Source organism: Pongo abelii, chromosome 2, assembly GCF_028885655.2.
Source record: "Pongo abelii isolate AG06213 chromosome 2, NHGRI_mPonAbe1-v2.0_pri, whole genome shotgun sequence".
NCBI lineage: Eukaryota > Metazoa > Chordata > Mammalia > Primates > Hominidae > Pongo > Pongo abelii.
In genome coordinates this window covers 152,730,418-152,755,500 of record NC_085928.1, presented here as the reverse complement: position 1 = coordinate 152,755,500, position 25,083 = coordinate 152,730,418, and the positions used below count along the sequence as shown (strand labels likewise).

At 41.9% G+C, this 25,083-nt stretch overlaps 1 protein-coding gene across 1 annotated transcript in view; it reads left to right on the top strand.

Moving 5' to 3' along the window:
* SLC9A9 (solute carrier family 9 member A9) overlaps nucleotides 1-14,630 on the top strand; it is a 591,979-nt gene extending 577,349 nt beyond the window's left edge. The window contains exons 15-16 of the mRNA XM_024245123.3: nucleotides 10,877-10,982; nucleotides 12,937-14,630. Of these exons, the coding sequence (XP_024100891.1) occupies nucleotides 10,877-10,982; nucleotides 12,937-13,164 (334 nt within the window). The 3' untranslated portion in view covers nucleotides 13,165-14,630. The remainder of the gene's footprint in view (nucleotides 1-10,876; nucleotides 10,983-12,936) is intronic.
* Nucleotides 14,631-25,083: the final 10,453 nt, after the last annotated feature.

The window sequence follows — 25,083 nt, the reverse complement described above, 5'->3', positions numbered from 1 at the left end:
CATGTGGGAGGGCAATATTCCAGAGAGACCACTGTGTTCCAAATTCACTTGATCAGTCACCTGGGATGATTGCTAAAAATTCAGTGTCTTAGTTTACTTCCCAGATCTGCTGAATCAGAATCTCCAAGAGAGGTCTTTAAAATCTGAATTTTTAACAAATGTTCTGGATGATTTTCATGATGAGGCAAGTTCGGAGAAAAATAGAACACAGCTCCACAGGGTTCTAAAAGTAAAGATTTTTAAAAAGGGCCCAAGATAAGTGATGTCTTAGTCTACTTGGGCTGCTATAATGAAATACCATAGATTGGGTGAAAAACAATAGAAATTTTCTCAGTTTTGGAGGCTGGAAGAATAGAGTGGTCAGGTCTTGGTGAGGGCTGTCTCCCTAGCTTGCAGATAGCTGCCTTCTTGCTATGGTCTCACATGACCTCTTCTTTGTGGAAGGTGGGAAGAGGGAGAGAGAGAACAAACTCCCGGGCATCTCTTCTTATAAGGGTATTAATTCCATCATAAGAGCCCCACCCTGATTAGCTCCCAAAGGCCCCATCTCCAAATATCACACTGGAGGCTAGGGCTTCAACACAACCCTAGCTATGTTAGAGTGTGGGGAGATGCAGACATTCAGTCCACATAGGTGCAATGGAGCTTAGTCCTTCAAAGGAGCAGGTGCTCGTTTGTGGAGCTGGATCTTTGGGGTTTTTCTTCTTACCAACCTATGCAAAGCCACATCATACAAGCCATACAGCAAGCACATGCAAGCTGTGCGCCCATTGGTTTTAGCAACATACAATGGACAAAACATGATGATTTAAAGTAAACAACAACAAAAGATCAATCAATGTCACCAGGTATTTTGGATGTTATTCAGTTAAACACCAAATTTAGCTCTGGACCTGCCGTTAGCCCAGACCAAAGGAGAAAATGCACTTGCTAACTGTCTTTCCTATTTCACGCAAGTTAAATTCTGGGTAGAGTTCCAGCTTTTACTTACATCTCCTGAACCATACTTCTATTCTCAAACTTATGCCCTTTAAAGATGAGAAAAGTCATTGATTATTCCCCCAGAGCTGAACATTTTTTGTCTCAATGCATTTCTAGCTTATTAGAGAAGCAAAACTAGTCATATTAAAAATACCCAATGGGGAACCTCCCTCCCCATTCTGGAAGCTGATGAGAAAAATAACACATTTTGCAAAATCTGCAGTTGGGTTTTTTTAATAGATAGAGTTTTCTTACCTTTTAATAATTCAGGTAACCCTGGAGATCCAGCCACTTTCCAGACATTGTTCAGCAATGAAGAACTCAGGAAGTCCCCAATTCCAAATTGATTATCCAATTAGGCAAGTCCCGTTACTCAGTGTCTTCATAACAGAAGAAGGATACCTCAGTGTGGTAGAAGAGTCCCTGAATTCAGGCCTAGCTCTGCTGTAAACTAATCAGCAGTTTCCATCAAACCATTTATTTACCTTCTCTGAGCCTGTTGCCTTCATTAATTCAACTATTTCGTAAGTATCTAAGAAGTGCCACACTGTATCCAGGTGAAGGGGACTGCCTTCAGGAGACCACAGTTTGGAGAAAAGGGAATTTTCCATTCTGTAACATAATGTTTCCTTTCCTTGTATGGGTGCCTTGTCTCTGTTCTTCACTAGCTTGGCACATGAAACGAAAACCTGTGAGTCTATGATGGAACAAATGAATGAGTGAGTGAAAGAAAACAGTTTTCTAAATCACCTTATTTTATGCCACTACCACTCTTCCTAAGGTCCCCTCTGCCTGATAACTCAGGCCCAAGTAGTCCAACTTTGATTTCCCCTTTCTTAGGTTTCTAGCACTCAGAAAACTCATTTGTTGGCTGTAACCTGCCCCTTCATTCTTCCCTGGCACCATTCCTCTGAATCTACTTCCATCTCTCATACACCCCTGAATATTTTCCTATATTCTAAATCCAAACATCCATTGTGCACATACTATATAGCAAGCACTGGGCAAACCAAGATGCTGGAGAACAGACTCTGCTCCACATTTGCTATGGCTGCAGACTGGGCTCTGTGTATCCCATTCACAGTCACAGAGAGTATGCCTCAGTTGACTCACAGCTACTGGGATACCAGTTCACGCAAAATAATGCCACGTAATTCCCAGGAGAGTCTTACATCAACTAATTCTACCCACCTCTCACTCACCACCTCACGCTAGCCCCCTGTACAATAAATTTTAACAAAAATAGCTGTTTAGGGGGGATAGAACCACTTTAAATTTTCCATCCACTTAGTAGTCCATGAATCTGGGTGCTACACCAAATGACTGGAGCACAAAGCTCTTATCTCTACCTTCGGTATCGTTTTCCCATCATTATCGAACAATGAGACACCAGTTTCTCCAGAAAACATTACTCAGACAGTTTTTTAAGTAAGTAGCATTTTTATAGCATATCAAGGTTTAAAACCATTTCTACATATGCTCTTTCAGTCAATATTCACAACAAAGCCTGAGGCTCAGAGGATAAGTAACTAGGCCATATGGTCAGTAAAGTGACAGGGCTGGCATTTATGCCTGGGTCTGAGTCAAAATCCTGGAGCCTGCACAGAGGGAGCCAAGTGATACTGTTCGGTTTAGTCCTCATACTCACTAAAAGCTACACATTTAGCCTTTAAGCATTTACTCCAATAGCATTATATAGTAGTACCCCCTTATCTGCTGGGGATATGTTCCCAAACCCCCATGGATGCCTGAAACCTCACATATGCTCAACTCTGTATACACTATGCTTTTTCGATCTGATAACCACAATGGCTACTAAGTATCTAGCGGGCAAGTAGTGTAGACAGTATGTGTACGCTGCACAAAAGGATGATTCATGTCCCATGTGGGATGGAATGGACAGCGTGAGATATCACTCAACTCAGAATGGCACACAATTTAAAACTTGTGAATTATTTCTGGATTTTCCATTTAATTATTTTGGACTGTGGTTGACCATGGGTAACTAAAACCATAAAAAGTGAAACCATAATAAAGGAGCACTACTATGCATAGATTTAAAGAGATAACCTCATCAGGATTTTTTAAGGGTGTTCATTACACAATCCTAAACTTATATTTTACTTTTGTAACATTATTTTGGCTTTTTCAGTATGCTGAGCCTCTCAGGAGAAGTTGCTCAGGCCTCTTTCAAGCTCAGAGCCTTGACAAACTTTTTTTTTTTTCTTGTAACATGACATCACTAAAAATGTTGCTTACTTGCTGTCACTTTTCCATGTTTCCACCTGGAAATGAAATTGGCTGGATTTTTTTTTAATTTGTACTCCTGTTGTACATAAATCTTGTCCACCTCGCCTCCATAAAGACATTTTTATTGACCCATACCTACTATAAACCCTAGAAAGATCACATACCCCAGCCTGAGCCTCCACCTCCCCAGCAGGGGCAAGACCTTGTGCTTTGCTCTCCAGAAAACCCAGCTGCTTGCAAACCATGACCCTCCCCAGAGAATTGTCTTCTAGGGGTGATATTGGAGGATTCAAATAGCAGACGGAGCCTTTGGATTATTTAAAATTATATCTCTAGACCTCAATTCCTTCATACGTAAAATGAAAGAAATAACACTAATGAAAATTAAAAGAACATCTAGAGCTTTTCAGATTTGTAGCTATATTTACAAGATATTACACCAAATACCAGGCTCTGAACTTTAATATCTTCGCCTAGCTGGGCACAACAGCTGCCCATCTGAAAGGAGGGATCAACTTTTCTCTTTGCAATTGGAATTGCAGGCCCTCCTAACATCTTCCCAGTCACTCTCCTCGCATCTTAACAAGGCTTCATTCAGGTGCATGGCCTGCTTTGGTGACAAATGCATCAAGCCAGAAGTACCAGATTCTTTGGCCTCCACTGGCCTGTATCTTCCCTCTATGCCCACATGCTCAGGGCATCATGAGAATGGCATGTGAATTATCCAGCTATGGATGGACTCCACTAGAGCCATCTCCAAGATCATCTCATGCCCTGAGTGCCTGAGCACAGCTGCGGATCTTCATGATCCAACCAATGATAACTCCTCTCCATTTTTTCCCTTTCCCTATTTACTATAGCTTTTTGGAAAGTTGATGAAGTGAAATATTCTCCAGCAGAGGAAGTAATATAAAGCTTAAAAGTCATTTCTGATGGAATGGTGAAATAATTCCACTGCTTTCCTTTGAGCAAAAAACTAAAATAAGGCAACCTGAGGCCGCTCTGGGGATTTCATTATTGATAGATTGGAGGGAAACAATGGCTCTAGATGAACAAGTTTTTCTCTTAACTTGTTAGAGCACTTTGGAATGAAGAGATGAGAAAGACAAGGGCTAGACAATAGAATAAACCGAGCACCAACTTATTTACATAATTTTATATAGAAATCCATTGATGTATGAAATATAAAGTGACTGTTGAATAGTGAAAAAGTAAGTATTTTGGAAAACAATCTATGTTTACTACCTAGCTCTAAAATAACTGAACATTTTATAAAATACCTCTTGCATCTTTGTAAAACTTACTGGCAGTTTAAGCTATGTGTGTGTACAGTTTTAAGAAAATACAATCTTGGGATGGAGGAGCCAAGATGGCTGAATAGGAACAGCTCCGGTCTACAGCTCCCAGCGTGAGCGATGCAGAAGACGGGTGATTTCTGCATTTCCATCTGAGGTACCGGGTTCATCTCACTAGGGAGTGCCAGACAGTGGGCGCAGGTCAGTGGGTGCGCGCACCATGCGCGAGCCGAAGAAGGGTGAGGCATTGCCTCACTCGGGAAGCGCAAGGGGTCAGGCAGTTCCCTTTCCTGGTCAAAGAAAGGGGTGACAGATGGCACCTGGAAAATCGGGTCACTCCCACCCGAATACTGCGCTTTTCCAACAGGCTTAAAAAATGGCGCACCAGGAGATTATATCCCGCACCTGGCTCGGAGGGTCCTATGCCCATGGAGTCTCACTGATTGCTAGCACAGCAGTCTGAGATCAAACTGCAAGGCGGCAGCGAGACTAGGGGAGGGGCGCCCGCCATTGCCCAGGCTTGCTTAGGTAAACAAAGCAGCCGGGAAGCCCACTGAGTGGATGAACTGAGTGGAGCCCACCACAGGTCAAGGAGGCCTGCCTGCCTCTGTAGGCTCCACCTCTGGGGGCAGGGCACAGACAAACAAAAAGACAGCAGTAACCTCTGCAGACTTAAATGTCCCTGTCTGACAGCTTTGAAGAGAGAAGTGGTTCTCCCAGCACGCAGCTGGAGATCTGAGAACAGGCAGACTGCCTCCTCAAGTGGGTCCCTGACCCCTGACCCCCGAGCGGCCTAACTGGGAGGCACCCCCCAGCAGGGGCAGACTGACACCTCACAAGGCCGGGTACTCCAACAGACCTGCAGCTGAGGGTCCTGTCTGTTAGAAGGAAAACTAACAAACAGAAAGGACATCCACACCAAAAACCCATCTGTACATCACCATCATCAAAGACCAAAAGTAGATAAAACCACAAAGATGGGGAAAAAACAGAGCAGAAAAACTGGAAACTCTAAAAAGCAGAGCACCTCTCCTCCTCCAAAGGAACGCAGTTCCTCACCAGCAATGGAACAAAGCTGGACGGAGAATAACTTTGACGAGCTGAGAGAAGAAGGCTTCAGACGATCAAATTACTCCGAGCTACGGGAGGATATTCAAACCAAAGTCAAAGAAGTTGAAAACTTTGAAAAAAATTTAGAAGAATGTATAACTAGAATAACCAATACAGAGAAGTGCTTAAAGGAGCTGATGGAGCTGAAAACCAAGGCTCGAGAACTACGTGAAGAATGCAGAAGCCTCAGAAGCTGATGCGATCAAATGGAAGAAAGGGTATCAGTGATGGAAGATGAAATGAATGAAATGAAGCGAGAAGGGAAGTTTAGAGAAAAAAGAATAAAAAGAAACGAGCAAAGCCTCCAAGAAATACGGGACTATGTGAAAATACCAAATCTACGTCTGATTGGTGTACCTGAAAGTAACGGGGAGAATGGAACCAAGTTGGAAAACACTCTGCAGGATATTATCCAGGAGAACTTCCCCAATCTAGCAAGGCAGGCCAACATTCAGATTCAGGAAATACAGAGAACGCCACAAAGATACTCCTCGAGAAGAGCAACTCCAAGACACATAATTGTCAGATTCACCAAAGTTGAAATGAAGGAAAAAATGTTAAGGGCAGCCAGAGAGAAAGGTCGGGTTACCCTCAAAGGGAAGCCCATCAGACTAACAGCAGATCTCTCGGCAGAAACTCTACAAGCCAGAAGAGAGTGGGGGCCAATATTCAACATTCTTAAAGAAAAGAATTTTCAACCCAGAATTTCATATCCAGCCAAACTAAGTTTCATAAGTGAAGGAGAAATAAAATCCTTTACAGACAAGCAAATGCTGAGAGATTTTGTCACCACCAAGCCTGCCCTAAAAGAGCTCCTGAAGGAAGCACTAAACATGGAAAGGCACAACCAGTACCAGCCGCTGCAAAATCATGCCAAAATGTAAAGACTATCAAGACTAGGAAGAGACTGCATCAACTAACGAGCAAAATAACCAGCTGACATCATAATGACAGGATCAAATTCACACATAACAATATTAACTTTAAATGTGAATGGACTAAATGCTCCAATTAAAAGACACAGACTGGCAAATTGGATAAAGAGTCAAGACCCATCAGTGTGCTGTATTCAGGAAACCCATCTCACGTGCAGAGACACATATAGGCTCAAAATAAAAGGATGGAGGAAGATCTACCAAGCAAATGGAAAGCAAAAAAAGGCAGGGGTTGCAATCCTAGTCTCTGATAAAATAGACTGTAAACCAACAAAGATCAAAGAGACAAAGAAGGCCATTACATAATGGTAAAGGGATCAATTCAACAAGAAGAGCTAACTATCCTAAATACATATGCACCCAATACAGGAGCACCCAGATTCATAAAGCAAGTCCTGAATGACCTACACAGAGACTTAGACTCCCACACATTAATAATGGGAGACTTTAACACCCCACTGTCAACATTAGACAGATCAACGAGACGGAAAGTCAACAAGGATACCCAGGAATTGAACTCAGCTCTGCACCAAGCGGACCTAATAGACATCTACAGAACTCTCCACCCCAAATCAACAGAATATACATTTTTTTTCAGCACCACACCACACCTACTCCAAAATTGACCACATAGTTGGAAGTAAAGCTCTCCTCAGCAAATGTAAAAGAACAGAAATTATAACAAACTATCTCTCAGATCACAGTGCAATCAAGCTAGAACTCAGGATTAAGAATCTCACTCAAAACTGCTCAACTACATGGAAACTGAACAACCTGCTCCTGAATGACTACTGGGTACATAACGAAATGAAGGCAGAAATAAAGATGTTCTTTGAAACCAATGAGAACAAAGACACAACATACCAGAATCTCTGGGATGCATTCAAAGCAGTGTGTAGAGGGAAATTTATAGCACTAAATGCCCACAAGAGAAAGCAGGAAAGATCCAAAATTGACACCCTAACATCACAATTAAAAGAACTAGAAAAGCAAGAGCAAACACATTCAAAAGCAAGCAGAAGGCAAGAAATAACTAAAATCAGAGCAGAACTGAAGGAAATAGAGACACAAAAAACCCTTCAAAAAATTAATGAATCCAGGAGCTGGTTTTTTGAAAGGATCAACAAAATTGATAGACCGCTAGCAAGACTAATAAAGAAAAAAAGAGAGAAGAATCAAATAGATGCAATAAAAAATGATAAAGGGGATATCACCACCGATCCCACAGAAATACAAACTACCATCAGAGAATATTACAAACACCTCTATGCAAATAAACTAGAAAATCTAGAAGAAATGGATAAATTCCTCGACACATACACTCTCCCAAGACTAAACCAGGAAGAAGTTGAATCTCTGAATAGACCAATAACAGGAGCTGAAATTGTGGCAATAATCAATAGCTTACCAACCAAAAAGAGTCCAGGACCAGATGGATTCACAGCTGAATTCTGCCAGAGGTGCAAGGAGGAACTGGTACCATTCCTTCTGAAACTATTCCAATCAATAGAAAAAGAGGGAATCCTCCCTAACTCATTTTATGAGGCCAGCATCATCCTGATACCAAAGCTAGGGAGAGACACAACCAAAAAAGAGAATTTTAGACCAATATCCTTGATGAACATTGATGCAAAAATCCTCAATAAAATACTGGCAAACCAAATCCAGCAGCACATCAAAAAGCTTATCCACTATGATCAAGTGGGCTTCATCCCTGGGATGCAAGGCTGGTTCAATATACGCAAATCAATAAATGTAATCCAGCATACAAACAGAACCAAAGACAAAAACCACATGATTATCTCAATAGATGCAGAAAAGGCCTTTGACAAAATTCAACAACCTTCATGCTAAAAACTCTCAATAAATTAGGTATTGATGGGATGTATCTCAATAAGAGCTATCTATGACAAACCCACAGCCAATATCATACTGAATGGACAAAAACTGGAAGCATTCCCTTTGAAAACTGGCACAAGACAGGGATGCCCTCTCTCACCACTCCTATTCAACATAGTGTTGGAAGTTCTGGCCAGGGCAATTAGGCAGGAGAAGGAAATAATGGGTATTCAATTAGGAAAAAAGGAAGTCAAATTGTCCTTGTTTGCAGACGACATGATGGTATATCTAGAAAACCCCATTGTCTCAGCCCAAAATCTCCTTAAGCTGATAAGCAACTTCAGCAAAGTCTCAGGATACAAAATCAATGTACAAAAATCACAAGCATTCTTATACACCAACAACAGACAAACAGAGAGCCAAATCATGAGTGAACTCCCATTCACAATTGCTTCAAAGAGAATAAAATACCTAGGAATCCAACTTACAAGGGATGTGAAGGACCTCTTCAAGGAGAACTACAAACCACTGCTCAAGGAAATAAAAGAGGATACAAACAAATGGAAGAACATTCCATGCTCATGGGTAGGAAGAATCAATATTGTGAAAATGGCCATACTGCCCAAGGTAATTTACAGATTCAATGCCATCCCCATCAAGCTACCAATGACTTTCTTCACAGAATTGGAAAAAACTATTTTAAAGTTCATATGGAACCAAAAAAGAGCCCGCATCGCCAAGTCAATCCTAAGCCAAAAGAACAAAGCTGGAGGCATCACACTACCTGACTTCAAACTATACTACAAGGCTACAGTAACCAAAACAGCATGGTACTGGTACCAAAACAGAGATATAGACCAATGGAACGGAACAGAGCCCTCAGAAATAATGCCACATATCTACAACTATCTGATCTTTGACAAACCTGACAAAAACAAGGATGGGAAAAGGATTCCCTATTTAATAAATGGTGCTGGGAAAACTGGCTAGCCATATGTACAAAGCTGAAACTGGATCCCTTCCTTACACCTTATACAAAAATCAATTCAAGATGGATTAAAGACTTAAACGTTAGACCTAAAACCATAAAAACCCTAGAAGAAAACCTAAGCATTACCATTCAGGACATAGGCATGGGCAAGGACTTCATGTCTAAAACACCAAAAGCAATGGCAACAAAAGCCAAAATTGACAAATGGGATCTAATTAAACTCAAGAGCTTCTGCACAGCAAAAGAAACTACCATCAGAGTGAACAGGCAACCTACCAAATGGGAGAAAATTTTCACAACCTACTCATCTGACAAAGGGCTAATATCCAGAATCTACAATGAACTCAAACAAATTTACAAGGAAAAAACAAACAACCCCATCAAAAAGTGGGCAAAGGACATGAACAGACACTTCTCAAAAGAAGACATTTATGCAGCCAAAAAACACATGAAAAAATGCTCACCATCACTGGCCATCAGAGAAATGCAAATCAAAACCACAATGAGATACATCTCACACCAGTTAGAATGGCAATCATTAAAAAATCAGGAAACAACAGGTGCTGGAGAGGATGTGGAGAAATAGGAACACTTTTACACTGTTGGTGGGACTGTAAACTAGTTCAACCATTGTGGAAGTCAGTGTGGCGATTCCTCAGGGATCTAGAACTAGAAATACCATTTGACCCAGCCATCCCATTACTGGGTATATACCCAAAGGACTGTAAATCATGCTGCTATAAAGACACATGCACACGTATGTTTATTGCAGCATTATTCACAATAGCAAAGACTTGGAACCAACCCAAATGTCCAACAATGATAGACTGGATTAAGAAAATGTGGCACAAATACACCGTGGAATACTATGCAGCCATAAAAAATGATGAGTTCATGTCCTTTGTAGGGACATGGATGAAATTGGAAATCATCATTCTCAGTAAACTATCGCAAGAACAAAAAACCAAACACCGCATATTCTCACTCATAGGTGGGAATTGAACAATGAGAACACATGGACACAGGAAGGGGAACATCACACTCTGGGGACTGTTGTGGGGTGGGGGGAGGGGGGAGGGATAGCATTGGGAGATATACCTAAAGTATAATAATAGTAAATAAATAAATAAATAAAATATAATCTTTTATGTTATCATTTAAGGTAATTCTTAAGAATGCATTCTCTAAGCAAATGAGACATTGAGTTGGGGATAGGATGGGAAGAGCACATTTACACTTCTGATGCAGCATGGGCCATTCACCATTTCTTCATGATTAAAGGCTATCAGGAAGGCTGGAAAAGTATGTGTAACAAAGATTATAAACAGCAATTTTTGCAGGGCAAATTTCTTCGTAAGTGAGGGAGTAGGGGATTTAAAGGCAAACATAGCTGTCTCAGCATACAAAGGTTTGTACTGTGTAAGATTCCTAAATCCTAACTCCTTTTGACAAGTATTCCTTAACAGGCCTCCCAGATATCTGAAACCAATTTTAACCCACTCTGGTCCTCCACTGACTACAACATTACCTGAATGGTGTGGTCCAATTTCCAGGCTGCTTACCAGTCCTCAAGCCTATGGGGTAAGTAAATCTCAGGCCTCTAGGGTGAGGGAATATCCCTTGTGGGACAGACTTGGTGAATATCGATGAGCCCGGGAACCTCAAAAAGCCTGCTACTTGCAGGATTGAGGAGGAAGCTTTTGTTTTGGTTTCCTTTTTTTTTTTTTTTTTTTTTTTTTGAGACGGAGTCTTGCTCTGTTGCCCAGGCTGGAGTGCAGTGGTGTGATCTCGGCTCACTGCAAGCTCCGCCTCCCGGGTTCACGCCATTCTCCTGGCTCAGCCTCCCGAGTATCTGGGACTACAGGCGCCCGCCACCACGCCAGGCTAATTTTTTGTATTTTTAGTAGAGATGGGGTTTCACCACGTTACCCAGGATGGTCTCAATCTCCTGACCTCGTGATCCACCTGCCTCGGCCTCCCAAAGTGCTGGGATTACAGGTGTGAGCCACCAAGCCCGACCTGAGGAGGAAGCATTTTTTAAAAATTCACTGCACTAGGAATCATTTCTCTTGTCAATTGTTGCTGATGTTGGCTTATTCTTTTTTATAGTTACCAATATTTTTAACCATAAAATGACCTTAGAAAATATAAAAGAAGCATCCTCACAAACTGCTGTGTTTTGAGGTTTTGAATATTAGGCCTGTGCTTTACGGCTCAAGGGAGTGGAATGAAAAATGCTGAGAGGCACTTAGAATCATTACTAACAAATCAAAAGTCAGGGAATTGGAGAAGAGCGCAGTCTTAGGGTTGCAAGTGCCCTTAGAAGTGTCCAGCTGGCTAGCCCTGTACACAGACAAAAACTCATCTCAGGTGTGTTCAGGGCACAGAAGCCTAAGGCAGTGGTTCTCAAACAGTAGTCTCCAAACCAGCAGCCTCACTTGGGAACTTGCTAGAAATGCACACTCTCAGGCCCCACCTCAGAAACCCTGAGCTTGAACAATGATCTGTATTTTAACAAGCCCTCCATGTGATCCTGGGACAGGCGAAAGTTGGAAACCACTGCCCTAAAAATCCCCCTGCAAGGACCCATTCTACAAGTAGTTTAGTATGGCCTTCCCAAAGCCAATGGAAGAAGAGTTGGGATCTTAATTCTTTCAAGGGAACCTCTGTATGGGAAAAATTATTATTAGCCAGATCCAGTTAGCTTCTGGCATTATCCACTATGGTGACTTCCAGCCATTTCCAGACTTGTGATACTCATCCCAAGAAATATGCTGAGAAGACACACTTTTAAGGTAAAATGTAACAGGACGCCAGGCGTGGTGGCTGACGCCTGTAATCCCAGCACTTTAGGAGACCAAAGTGGATGGATCACTTGCAGTCAGGAGTTCAAGACCAGCCTGGCCAACATGGCAAAACCCCGTCTCTACTAAAAATACAAAAATTAGCCAGATGTGGTGGTGGCACATGCCTGTAATCCCAGCTACTCGCGAGGCTGAAGCAGGGGAATCACTTGAACCCCAGAGACCAGAGGTTGAAGTAAGCTGAGATCACAACACTGCACTCCAGCCTGGATTACAGAGTGAGACTCTGTCTCAAAAAAAAAAAAAAAAAAAAAAAGTGGCAATAACTGTGTTTCAAGGATTTTTGGATAGGCAGGAATGTTACAAAACCAACACGAGAATCTTCCCCTATTCTGAGATCATAGGATTATGCTAACTCCTAATTCCTGTCAACCCTAGTTAATACCAGTGGTGGAAACATCCTTAACTCAAAGAGGAATGTAAGTAGCATGCACTTTAACACCTTTTACCTCAGGCTTAGAGACCCCTTATGGCTGTACAGCATCAGATATTCAATGCTGACTCAGGGAAAGGCTGTACCATGCCTGCAGCAGAAACATCAGCCAAGGCCAGACAGGGCAGTTACAGAAAGAAAAACATGCATTCTGTTTAAAAAAAAAAAAAAATTGTAGTACTGCTATTGTTTTCTGCCTTCATCATGAAGTGACACCTCTCTCTCTTTTCCCAACCAGGAACAGCTAAAAGAGGATGATGTGGAATGCATTGTAAACCACGATGAACTAGCCATAAATTACCAGGAGCAAGCCTCCTCACCCTGCAGTCCTCCTGCAAGGCTAGGTCTGGACCAGAAAGCTTCACCCCAGACACCAGGCAAGGAAAACATTTATGAGGGAGACCTCGGCCTGGGAGGCTATGAACTCAAGCTTGAGCAAACTTTGGGTCAATCCCAGTTGATTTAATTGGCATGAAGAGTACAGATGTAATCACAAGTAATGCAAGGCTCACTGAGGAATACAAGCCAAGCTGATGAGGCAGTATAGGGGAGAGGCTGGAAAACGTATTAAGAGCATAAATTGGAGAGAATCAAAGCCTTGTCACATGGATCCTCTGGTGCCTGAAGAAATGAGATTTTATTATCCCTCTCTATTATGCAAATGAATTTAGTTTTTTGACAGCAGCCATTTTGATTACTGGATTGACTGGGGTGGGGATGGGGGTATCAGGAGTCTAGCTGCTGGAGGATGGGACAGCTGTGCTGGGTCTTCAGGGCGTTTCTGCTGTGTATGCAGCTCTCCAGGCCCTTCACTTCTATTCTGGATTTTATTCCCTCCATTAGGGAGAGTTTAAAAATAAGAAAAGAAAGCTTCTGAGAGTAAACATTTTGCTCCTAAGCTGAAGGGAATGTACAGCTATTTAGTAAGTGACAAGTTTCTTATTTTGAGGACTTGACTCCTATTTGCTCTCAGTGACCCCAGGGCAGAGCCCAGAGAAGTGTTCTGTACCCACTGCTGATGGTTTCCCAGAGCCCACGCTGAGTTGAAGAACCTATTGTTCTTGTTGGCATCCTTCTTATGCTACTTCTCCCATCGCTCAAAGGGGTTGCCTATGACTGGGTGTGCCCTGCACTAAATGCAGCACCACTTTCAAGCTTGGTAGGACCATTCCAAGAAAACCAGGTTTCTTCTCCCCATACCACATTGTGCCTGAAGAACAAGCCTTCCCATCCTTGCCTGCATGTGATTCACTTCTTGGCTGTGCAGCAGGTCCCCCCCATATGCTGGAAGGTAGGATTCTGCAGCCCGTGTTGCTCTCTACCTGGTAGCAGACTGTGCAGGAGCCCCAACCTGTCCTCCAATTCCAGCATTCACAGCTGGTGAGCAGTGCAGGAACAGGGCGAGAGGAACAGAGCCAATGATGTGTGGGTTTCACTGAGGAGCCAAGGACAGGGCCTCAGGACTCCCCCTTACAAGGCGTGGCTCATGGCCTACATTCCAGAGACCAACACGATAGCTTTTAATTCAGCTGCATGACCTGTGCCTTTTAAGCCATGAAGATACCTCAAGCATAGCCCCTCTTGAAATCCAGATGTTCATATTAGACTCCAAAAAATAGGTCTCAGGCCTAGGTGCCCAGGCTATGATGAGTCTGCTTTTGAAGGAGGTAGGGAATGACATCTTGCTTGGACCCAAAGCTTAAAAGTAATGTATGCTTTGCTGACCACTGTTAGGCCTTAAATATTCACTGTGGTGGTATCAGGCACACTGCTATGTGCATCAAATTTTGCTTTCCAAACGGAATCTCTGGGGCGCAAGTTGTTTTATACTCAAGCTAAGTAAAACTTTGTCATTTCAGGTAAATATGACAAGTGGTGGAACATGAAGTTTTCTAATTTGACTTAATCCTAATAAATTTTTGTTATAAAGTATGATTGTGTTTGGCTAATGCTTTATTTAAAGTCATTTTCTCTTTCCAGGTGGCTTGGTGGTTCTAAGCTCTTGTACGCAGAGTGCCAGCTGAAGCGGGCACTGAAAGCTAATGTATGGGAGATGCAGGGATCCTGTGGGCCAGAAACAGCTAACAGGCTAGCAAGACAAGTCACTGAAGGAATGAAGAGAGCAGGGATGGGCTGGGGAGGCGTCCCAGAGAAGGGAAACCTGAGTCAAGCAGAGGGGCACAGATGCCGCCTTTCCCACTAGGGATGACCAGGGTTCACAAAAGCTACAAAAATAGGGGAAGGAGATACTAGAGGAGAAAGAAAAGAAAGGCAAAAAGATAAAATGTTCATCTTTTTTTCTGTCCCTATCATGCTAAAAGGAAGGGAGGCAAACTTGGCGTTTTCTTTCTCTTTGTGTGGAGAAAGACACCAAGGAAAGAAAAGATCCACCCAAAAAAGGCAAACCTTAGTAGGGGGCAGGAGTGGAGAGAAGGAAGAGAAATATGACATACCAGATGGAAATGAGATCAAGTGGGGAGGGGAGGGTACACAATCTAAAACTAGCACCAACTTGCTAAGATGGTGTAGCAAAAATAGCCTCCTGCCCCACAGGCAAAGCCCTCTTCCTACTTAGAAACAAAAATCTTTCCCTCTGAACATCATGAGCTGTTGCTAATGTGGACAATGACTGCCTATTTAATCTGGGCTGGTTCAGGTATCCCAGCTGACTTCAGGTAGGTACGATATAAGATTGAGTAAACTGTGCCCCACCCAACCTGTAACACTGGTTCCAGTTTCGTGATGTGATTACCAGCCCTCTTCCCTCTGTATCAGTCCAAGAGCCAAACAGAGGCTAGTGTCCCAGTTAGCAATTAATAAAACCAAATTCCCTTTATGCTCCTATTGTAAGGGTAATAATTTATGATGTTAAGAAATGCTCTGTGCTTTGATTAGCATCAGGACTGTGAAATTCAAACCTATTATTTACTGCCAGTTTTAATGAATAATAAAGGCAAAAGAGCCTTATGCAAACCACTAATGCTTCTACTCATTACTAGAGCTTTAAGCAGGACTCTAATTCATTGACTTACAGGTCTTCCCTGAACTTCCTATCATGTACATCATACACACATTCATGGGTGTATGCACACATACTTCCACTACTCACTTCCTCTACCGGGCTCCCAGCTACGGCCTCTATGGTGTTCCCTGTGGTACTTGGGCATGTCTGAGCAAGTCTGAAGCCTGGTAGCAAGTGACATCATGGTCTTCATTCATGACCTTTCAAGGAATTTTTTAGAGGGCAATTTAATATAAATCAAAGCTGAAATTTTAAATACCCTTTGACCCAACAATTTCATGTGCAGAACTTTTATTCTAGATGTGCCAGAAAGTATACATATGAAAGGTATTCTACTAAAACAAATGAATTGCCATCAGGTTAAGTAAATGATAGCACAGCCATTTTATAAAACAGCATATGTGCTGATATGGAATGATTTCCAAGATGTTATTGTTAAATGAAAACACCAAGTTGCAGAACGGGATGAATAATGCGCGACCATTCTAGCAGGTTAAATAAGGAACTGGTAATATCATTGCCTTTTAAGAACTAGGGGACCTGACTTTTCTCTTTTGTACCTTTTGAGCTTTGTACATCACATATGCATTATTTAATTTGGTTCTGAATAAATAAGATTCCTATGAAATAACTCATTCCAAGTACTAAGCTATCAAAGGAGTAAAAACCTGAAAAGCTGTTATTTTTATCATAAACTTTTGGAGATCCTGAAAATACAAAGGGCAGCACCAATAGCTTCTGGGTTGTTTATTTATTTATATCATCTAACATACACAGATGCGAACTATATAAAAAGTCTTGAAATTCAGACAAATGACTCAGTCCCATCCATCAAACATCTAGTAGAAGACAGCTAAAAAAAGAACGATTTCTTATTAGATAGCAAAATATATGATAAAGCTCTAATAACTAGAACAGTGTAGTATTGACCAAGAAATAAGAAACAAGATCAAGAAAAACCTAATACAAGGTACAGAAACAGACCCATGAATTTCTATATTTAGAAACTTAGTTAATAAAAATGGCATTTCAATTTGGGGTAGGAATTAATGGGCCAACTGACTATCAATTTAGAAAAATAAAGAAAAGTAGTTAATAATCTCTAACATATACAAAACTAAATTCTAAGTAATATAAACAGCTAAACAAACAAAAAATGTGTAAATCTTGGCATATGGACAGTCTTCCTAAGACAGATGCAAACCGTAAACAATAAATTCACTACATAAAAATATGAAACAGGACAAAAGACACAATAAACCAAATTTTAAAGCAAGATTGGAGAAAAATATTTATACACACTTTGTGTTGTATACCAGACTGAGGATTATTCCTCAGAATATACAAAGAACTCTTACCAACGTATGAGAAGAGAAAAAACTACCAAGTACAAAAATGTGCCAAGAATATGTAGAATTAAATATGTACATCTTCTATCCGGAATTTCTACTTTTAGGTATCTCCAGAAAATAAGTCCTTGGCATTTATACGTAAGAAGGTGTACAAAACAATATTCATTGTGGCACTGTTTGTTACTGCAAAACACTAGGAGAGAAGGAGGAGAATTATGACACACCAGACGGAAATGAGATGAAACTCCTGTCAGCTTAAATAACTAGGAGGAAAAAAAATATTCATTAATAGAAGAAGAGTTAAGTAAATGACAGAGCACCAATACTAGGGAATACTCTGCGGCAATTATACTGTGTACAGAAATGGGTCTATATGCATGCACTTACATGGCAATATTTCCAAGATGTGTTAGTGAAAAAACAGCCTGGAATAATAGTCTAATTAGCAAACAGTGTAGGATTAGGAAAACTAGATCAGGAATGCTTTTTGGTTTATCTGTATTACTTTAATTTTCTACAACAATACTATATGCATGTGTTCTCTGCTTATTAAAATAAATTTAAAGTTATGAAAAATGTAAATGATTAATATGGACACTGTTGCTGAATTCTGTCTAAATAAGGAGGACCCATGAAAGAAGATGTCTATTCTGAGGGCCGTCCTGCCTTCAAGATGGGAGAGGGGAAAGGAGGAGGAGGCATGGTCAAGAAACACTTCAAAGTAGTCACATTTGAGTGAAGTCTTGAAAGACAGGAGTTTCTGAAAGATAAGGAGACATGATTGGTGCTGGTCTGTGGGGCAGGAGGTGGAGCTGGATCACTAGAGTACAGTGAAGGCCTTCCAGTTGAAGGAAGCAGCCTGACATCTTAGAGGATCTATAAGCCACACGAGTCTGGGCCACAATCCTGTAAGAATGGAGAGCTACTGAAATCTTTTAGGCAAGGAAGATATAACTACATGGGTTGTCAGGAGAAGGGGTGCTAGTAAGACCAGCGGCAGTGCAATATCCCAAGAAAGAGGTGACAAGAGATGCAACTAAGGCAGTATCAGGTAGGATGGAGAAGACAGGTTCTAGATAAGTTTCAGAATTAAATCTACAAAGTTGGTAACTGATTGAATATGGAAGTTAAGGAAGATGGAAGGGCCCAGAATTACCCCAAGTTTAAGGTCTAGATGATGATTGATGATTTCACTCACTAAACAGGAATTGAGAGAACAGATTGGAGGAAATCAGAAATGTTTATTTCTGCTGTTGTTGTGCCTGTGGCCTTGCACACCTGCCCTACTGTCACCAGTGGAAAAGATCTGAGTAACCCCAAGTTACCAGTGACCTATCTATAAGGGGCTGTAAAAACTTCAGTCCTTGCCTCCTCAAAAGAATGAATTTAACAGAGGGCCATAACGCAGAAAAAGAGACCAAGGCAAGTTCCAGAGCAGGAATAGACATTTATTTAAAAAGGTCTTAGAATGGGAGAAAAAGGAAGTTACAAGCGGGCATGTGAAGGTTAAAGAAGAAGGTCAAGTGCCCCGTTTAATCTTGATCCTAGGACTTTTATAAGCTCACGTCTTTCCCATGATTCTTCCCTTAGGGTGGGCAGCCTGCATGTGCAGAGCCCTCCTTACCCTTGGGAAGTGAGCACGTGCAATGTGTTTAGGGAGTTAGACGCATGCCCATCTGAGGCTTTCTTCCTTTTTCAGGTGGAGCAAGCCCCTGGAAGATCATATTTTACTCATTTTTGTCTCTTAACACACATGCCCAGGAGTTGTTTCTCCCTGGAGCCTGCATTCAATTAACACTTTTAATGTTAACAGGTGTGGACCATCAGGAGATCGTCTCTCCCTGGCTGCAGAATTATCATTTTTAGAGAGGCGATGTGATAAATGTCACATCATCACCCAACATTTCTAGTGGGTACGGGGAGAGCCCTCTCCTGCCCCACTCATGCCTCTACCTGTAACACTACTTCCCAGCTGCAATGGCCAGCTTGAGCAAATTATCATCATATCCTCTGGTACCTGGCATGTAGCTATTAATCTGGCAAATGCATTTTTCCTCGATACCTGTTAGTAAAAACCACCCAAACAGTTTGCTTTCAGCTAGCAAAACCAGCAATACACTTTCACTCCCCTGCTTCAGAGGTATATATCAACTTTCCAGCCCTAGGTCATAATTTAGTCCTTAGGGACCCTGATCACTTTTCCCTTCAAACCATCATGCCTGGTCCATTACATTGATGTTACTTGGACCTCACGAGAAGTAGCAGCAATTACTCTAGACATACCAGAAGATATTTATTTGCATGTCAGAGGTTGGGAAACAATTCTGACAAAAATGAAGGGGCCTTCAACCCCAGTGAAATTACCAGTGGTATGGGCATGTTGAGATGTCCCCTCTAAGGTGAAGAATAAGCTGGGGCATCTGCCCTCCTATAACCAGAAAAGGCATGATGCATAGTGGCTTTAAATTTGAGGCAACATATTCTTCATTTGCTACTCCCACTCATTTACCAAGGTTGTGGGTTAAATTGTGTCCCCCCACCCCCCCAAAAAAATATGGTACCTATGAATGTGATATTACTTGTAAATAAAGCTTTTGAAGATGGAATCAAGTTAAGATGAGGTTGTAATGGATTAGAATGGACCCTAAATTAAACTACTGGTATCCTTACAAGGAGACAGAAAGACACACACACACACACACACACACACACACACACACAGGAAAGAAGGCCATGTGACAATTAAAGAAGAGTTGGAATAATGCAGCTATAAGCCCATGAACACCAAAGATTGCTACAACCCACCAGAAGCTACAAGAGGGGCATGGAACAGATTTTCCCTCAAAGCCTCCAGAAGGAAGCAACCTGCAAACACCTTCATTTCAGACTATGGCCTCTAAGACGAGAGATTAAGTTTCTATTGTTTTAAGCTACCTAGTTCATGGTAATTTTTTGTGACTGTCCTAGAAAACCAATACACAAAGTGACCTGAAATCTTTCTAGTTTTGAGTGGGGCCCAGAACAAAAGAAGGCTCTGCAACAGATCCAGGGTGCAGTGCAAACTGCTCTAACATTTGGACATGATCCAGCAGATCTGATGGTACTTGAAAGTGGAGTAGAAATTGAGATGCTGTTGAAAGTCTGTGGTAGGGCACCTTTTTTTTTTTTTTTTTTTTTTTGAGATAGTCTCACTCTGCCACCCAGGCTGGAGTGAAATGGCATAATCTTGGCTCACTGCCACCTCAGCCTCCGAGGTCTAGGCGAATCTCCTGCCTCAGCCTCCAGAGTAGCTGGGATTACAGGCACCTGCCACCACACCTGGCTAATTTTTGTAATTTTTGTATTTTTAGTAGAGATGGGGTTTCATCATGTTGGCCAGGCTGGTCCCAAACTCCTGACCTCAAGTGATCCACCCGCCTCGGCCTCCCAAAGTGCTGGGATTACAGGCATGAGCCATTGCACCCAGCACTCAGTCACTTTAGATAAATCATAGTACAGAGCCTTAGAATGTGGGAGCAAAGTGCTACCAGCCTTTACAGATAACTATTCCCCTTTTGAGAAGCAACTCATGGCCTGCTACTTGGCCTTAGTAGAGAATGAATACTTAACCATGGATCACAAAGTTGCCATGTGATCTGAACTGCCCGTAATGAACAGGATGTTATCTGACCCACCAAGACATAAAGATGAGCCTATACAGCAGTACTCCATAATTAAATGGAAATGGTATATATAAGAGATCAGGCTCTTACAGGCATGTGTAATTTACATGAAAGCATGTATAATTTACATGAGGAAGTAGCCCAAATGTCCATAGTCTTTCTGCTATTATTTTTTACCTTTTCTCTCCCAGCCTGCACATATAGCCTCACGGGGAGTTCCACAGGAGCAGTTGCCTGAGGAAAAGAAAACTCAGATCTGACCTACAAATAGTTCTGCATATGCGGGTACCACCCAAAAGTGGAAAACCACAGCACTACAGTCTTTCTGGAACATTCCTAAAGGACAGCACTCAAGAGGAATCCCAGTGCACAGTGCACCTGGTTGTTCATTTTGTTTGGAAGGAGAAACAGTCAGACGTAAGAGTCTATACTAATTTATAGGCTGTGGCCAGTGCTTTGGCTGGTCAAGAGTTAAAGATCATGACTGGAAAATGGAGACAAGGAAGTCTGAGAAAAAGGTATGTGAATAGACCTCTCTGAATGTACAAAGATTGTAAAGATATTTGTGTCCCATGTGAATGCTCATGAAATAATGACCTTGGCAGAGGTGGATTTTAATAGTCAAGCAAAAAGAGTGACCCCTTCTGTGTATACCATTCAGTCTCTTTCCCCAGCCACTGGCTTGCCCAGTGATCTCATGAACAAAGTAGCCATGGTGGTAGAGGGATGGAGGTTCTGCATGGGCTCAGCAACATGGACTTTCACTCACCAAGGCCAACCTGGCCACAACCACTGCTGAGTGCCCATTTCGCCAGTAGCAGAGACCAACACCAAATCCCTAATATGGCATCATTCACCCAGGTGATCTGATGTGGGCTGATTATACCAGACCACTTTTTATCATGGAAAGGACAGCACTGTTTTGTTTGTTTGTTTTTGAGATGGAGTATCGCTCTGTCGCCCAGGCTGGAGTTCAGCGGCGCGATCTCGGCTCACTACAACCTTGGCCTCCTGGCTTCAAGCAATTCTCCTGCCTCAGCCTCCCGAGTAGCTGGGACAACAGGCAAGTGCCACCACGCCCAGCTAATTTTTTTGTATTTTTAGTAGAGACGAGGTTTCACCATGTTAGCCAGGATGGTCTCGATCTTCTGACCTCGTGATCTGCCTGCCTCAGCCTCCCAAGGTGCTGGGATTACAGGCGTGAGCCACAGCACCCAGCAGCACTGTGTTCTTATTGGAACAGTTACTTGCTTGGATATTGATTTGCCTTCCCTTGAAAGCAATGCTTCTGCCAAAACTACCATCCACGGACTTACGGAATGTCTTATCCACCATCATGGTATTCCACACAGCATTGCTTCTGATCAAGGAACTCACTTCACAGCAAATGAAGTACAAAAACAGGCTCATGCTCAAGAATTCACTGGTCTTCTGTTCCCCATTATCTGGAAGTTGCTGGCTAGATAGAAGTTTTGGGTTTGTCTGTGAGCCCAAGAACCACAACTAGCTAAGTGCAAATAGAATATGGAATAGGGAGTGGAAAAAGGTAATTATAAACACCAGCTACAGCAACATGACCAGTTGCAGAAATGAGGACTTTAACAGTTATTTCTTATTTTTTACGAATATAAATGTTATGCAAATATTTTTGTTTTCTTCCCTCTCTTATGCCATCATCTAACGTAAGATATATTAATAGTTATATCACAGTAATAAGTTATAGAAAATCCAAAGAAAATGAAAATTATGCAAGAATTTTGATTCTCTTTTGGAGAAAAGGTTAATGTGTTTTCAGTTGCACGCAGGATACTTGTAGCATTAAGAGGAAGTATGACTTTGTTATTGTCTTTATTTGGAGATTAAATGTGATTTAATGAGACGTATATGCGTGCCAAGTTGACAAGAGTGGCCTATCGTGGCCATTTTTATATGTCAATTTGGCTAAGATATAGTCCCCAGCTATTCAACCAAACACTCATCTGGGTGTTGCTGTGGAGGTATACTTTGTAGATAAGATTAATGTTCATAAATAGTTCGCTTTAAGATTATGCCAGATAATCTGGATAGACCTGATTCAATCAGTTAAAAGGCTGTGAGAACAGAATGGACATTTCTGGGAAGAAAGAGAAATTCCATCTCTGGACAGCAGCTTCAGCTCATGCCAGAGAGTTCCAGCCTGCCCTTTCTGATGGCGTGCCCTACAGATACCAAACTTGCCTCATTAGTCCTCACAATCACATAAGCCACCAATTCCTTGCAATAAATCTCTCCCTCTCCCACCCTTCAGTTAGGGCAGGGTGAAGACTGTAAAAAGAATGTTCACAAAAATAAAACAAGTAGATTTGATGAATTCAAGTGTTTTTGAAAGGAACATTCCAGGAATTTGTTTCTTAAAACCACATTCCATGCTGTATATTTATTTACTTATAGTTTGATCCAGTCTCCTGCCCCTTCTCTATCAATAGCACTTTCAAGGAGAACTGATGTTCATAAGGATGGCCCTGAATCAAAATCTTGGAGTACTTGAAGCATTTGAAGCATTCAGGTACATTCATTATTCATGGCAGGGCAGCTGTTAGGCTAGGTGTACAGGCAGTTCAAGGAAGATGTTTGCCTATTTAATTTGGAAGTTTCCAGATGCCTCTCAAATATTGTCATCAACCTGTCATTCATTCTGTTCAACAAACATTTATTAAACCCTTAAAATGTACTGCTGATAATCAAGGTTAGGAATTGCTGATGCTGGCATCATTAATGGGATAAATGAAGATGGGACAGAGGAGCAATAACAGAGTCCAGAAAGTACATTAATTTGCAGACATGATGTCCCACCTCATCACACAGATTGATTAGTTTTAGCAATGAGTGGGGAAGAAAGGGGAGCTCCAATAAGCAAGCCTATAGGTAAAGGAGGGACTGGACTATCTGAAGGCAACACTACAGTGGCCAGTGTCTTTGCCTAGCTGCATCCTCCTGCATGCCCCACTCCCCACTGGGAACTGGTCAGTGGGAGAAGAGCACCTCAACAAGATCATAACATAAGGAACAAGATTCAAATGCCCCCTACTTCGTAATGTGGGCAAAAGCAATACAGAGTCATACTGTGAAACTCATCAATCCCATGCTTGGTCTACAGGCAGTGCTCAGTTAAGCAAAATCATCAAGTCACTCTTCCTGACACCCCATTATCTAGTCATCTAGCAGACAGCAAGTGTTCAGAATATGCTGATTAAGCAGAATTGAATTAAGTCCTGGCTAGGTAGCATTCAGCTATCTCTAGAAAGGGAAATGAAAAATGATAAGAGAAAAAAATATTAGTTGAGCCTTTGATATGGGCCTCACTTTTCCACATATGATCTCATTTCATCCTCACAACCACCCTGTGAACATCAGATTATAAGCCCTTCTTTATGTACACAACCTGGGAGAAACATTAAGCACTTGGCCTAAGATCACAGCTGATTAATGACAGAGGAGGTTTTATACCCAGGACTGTATAGCTCCAAAGACCACAATTTTTTCCCCACCATACGAGGCTGCAACAAAATTTACCACAAGTCTGTCAATATGCACTAAGAACCCTTAATGCCCCAGCATTGGGGCAGGGAACTAGGTAGATGTACCCTAGGTTTATGGAGTTTACAGTGGTCAGACCAGAGTCTGAAGAATGGCCACACACAGAAGAGAGGACAGTGGCATAGAGTGAGCAAGGAGGCCCCAGACCTCCAGGACTGGGTTAGCCAAGACTCATTTAATACTAAGAGGCAGAAATCAAAATCAGTCTAACTGAAGAAATTCTTTGCTTGCATAAGTTACAAGTTTAGGAAGTTAGCTTTGGTACAGCTGAATTGGGTCTTTATAGACCCTAACCAGGTCATTAAGATGCTGTGCCTCTCTCTGTTCTCCATTTTGGCTTCATTCTCAAAATGTTCAATGCAATGGCAAAGATGTCCACGAGCAGCTCCGAGCTTTCATTATTCTTAGAGTTAATAATCCCCAAACTATGAGACCATGGGGTAGCTTTCTCCCTATTGCCCTAGCAAAATCCTAGGACTACAGTGATTGGCCAGCTTGGGTCACTTGCCCTCCTCTGTACCAGTCATATTCACCCAGAGGCAGTTACTTGGCCTGCCAGCCTACAGCACATGCCCATCCTGTGGAGGATCAAGCAGAACCCTTTCATCCGTGGCTCCTGCAGTGAGCAAACATCAAGTCCTTTGTGTTGCTCCCTCCCACGTTAACCTGTGTAGCTAACAGGATACATGGAGATAATGGTTCATGATTATAAAACACATTTCAGCTTCCGCCTTGCTTTCTTGGATCTTCACTCTGGGAGAAACCATTCAAGT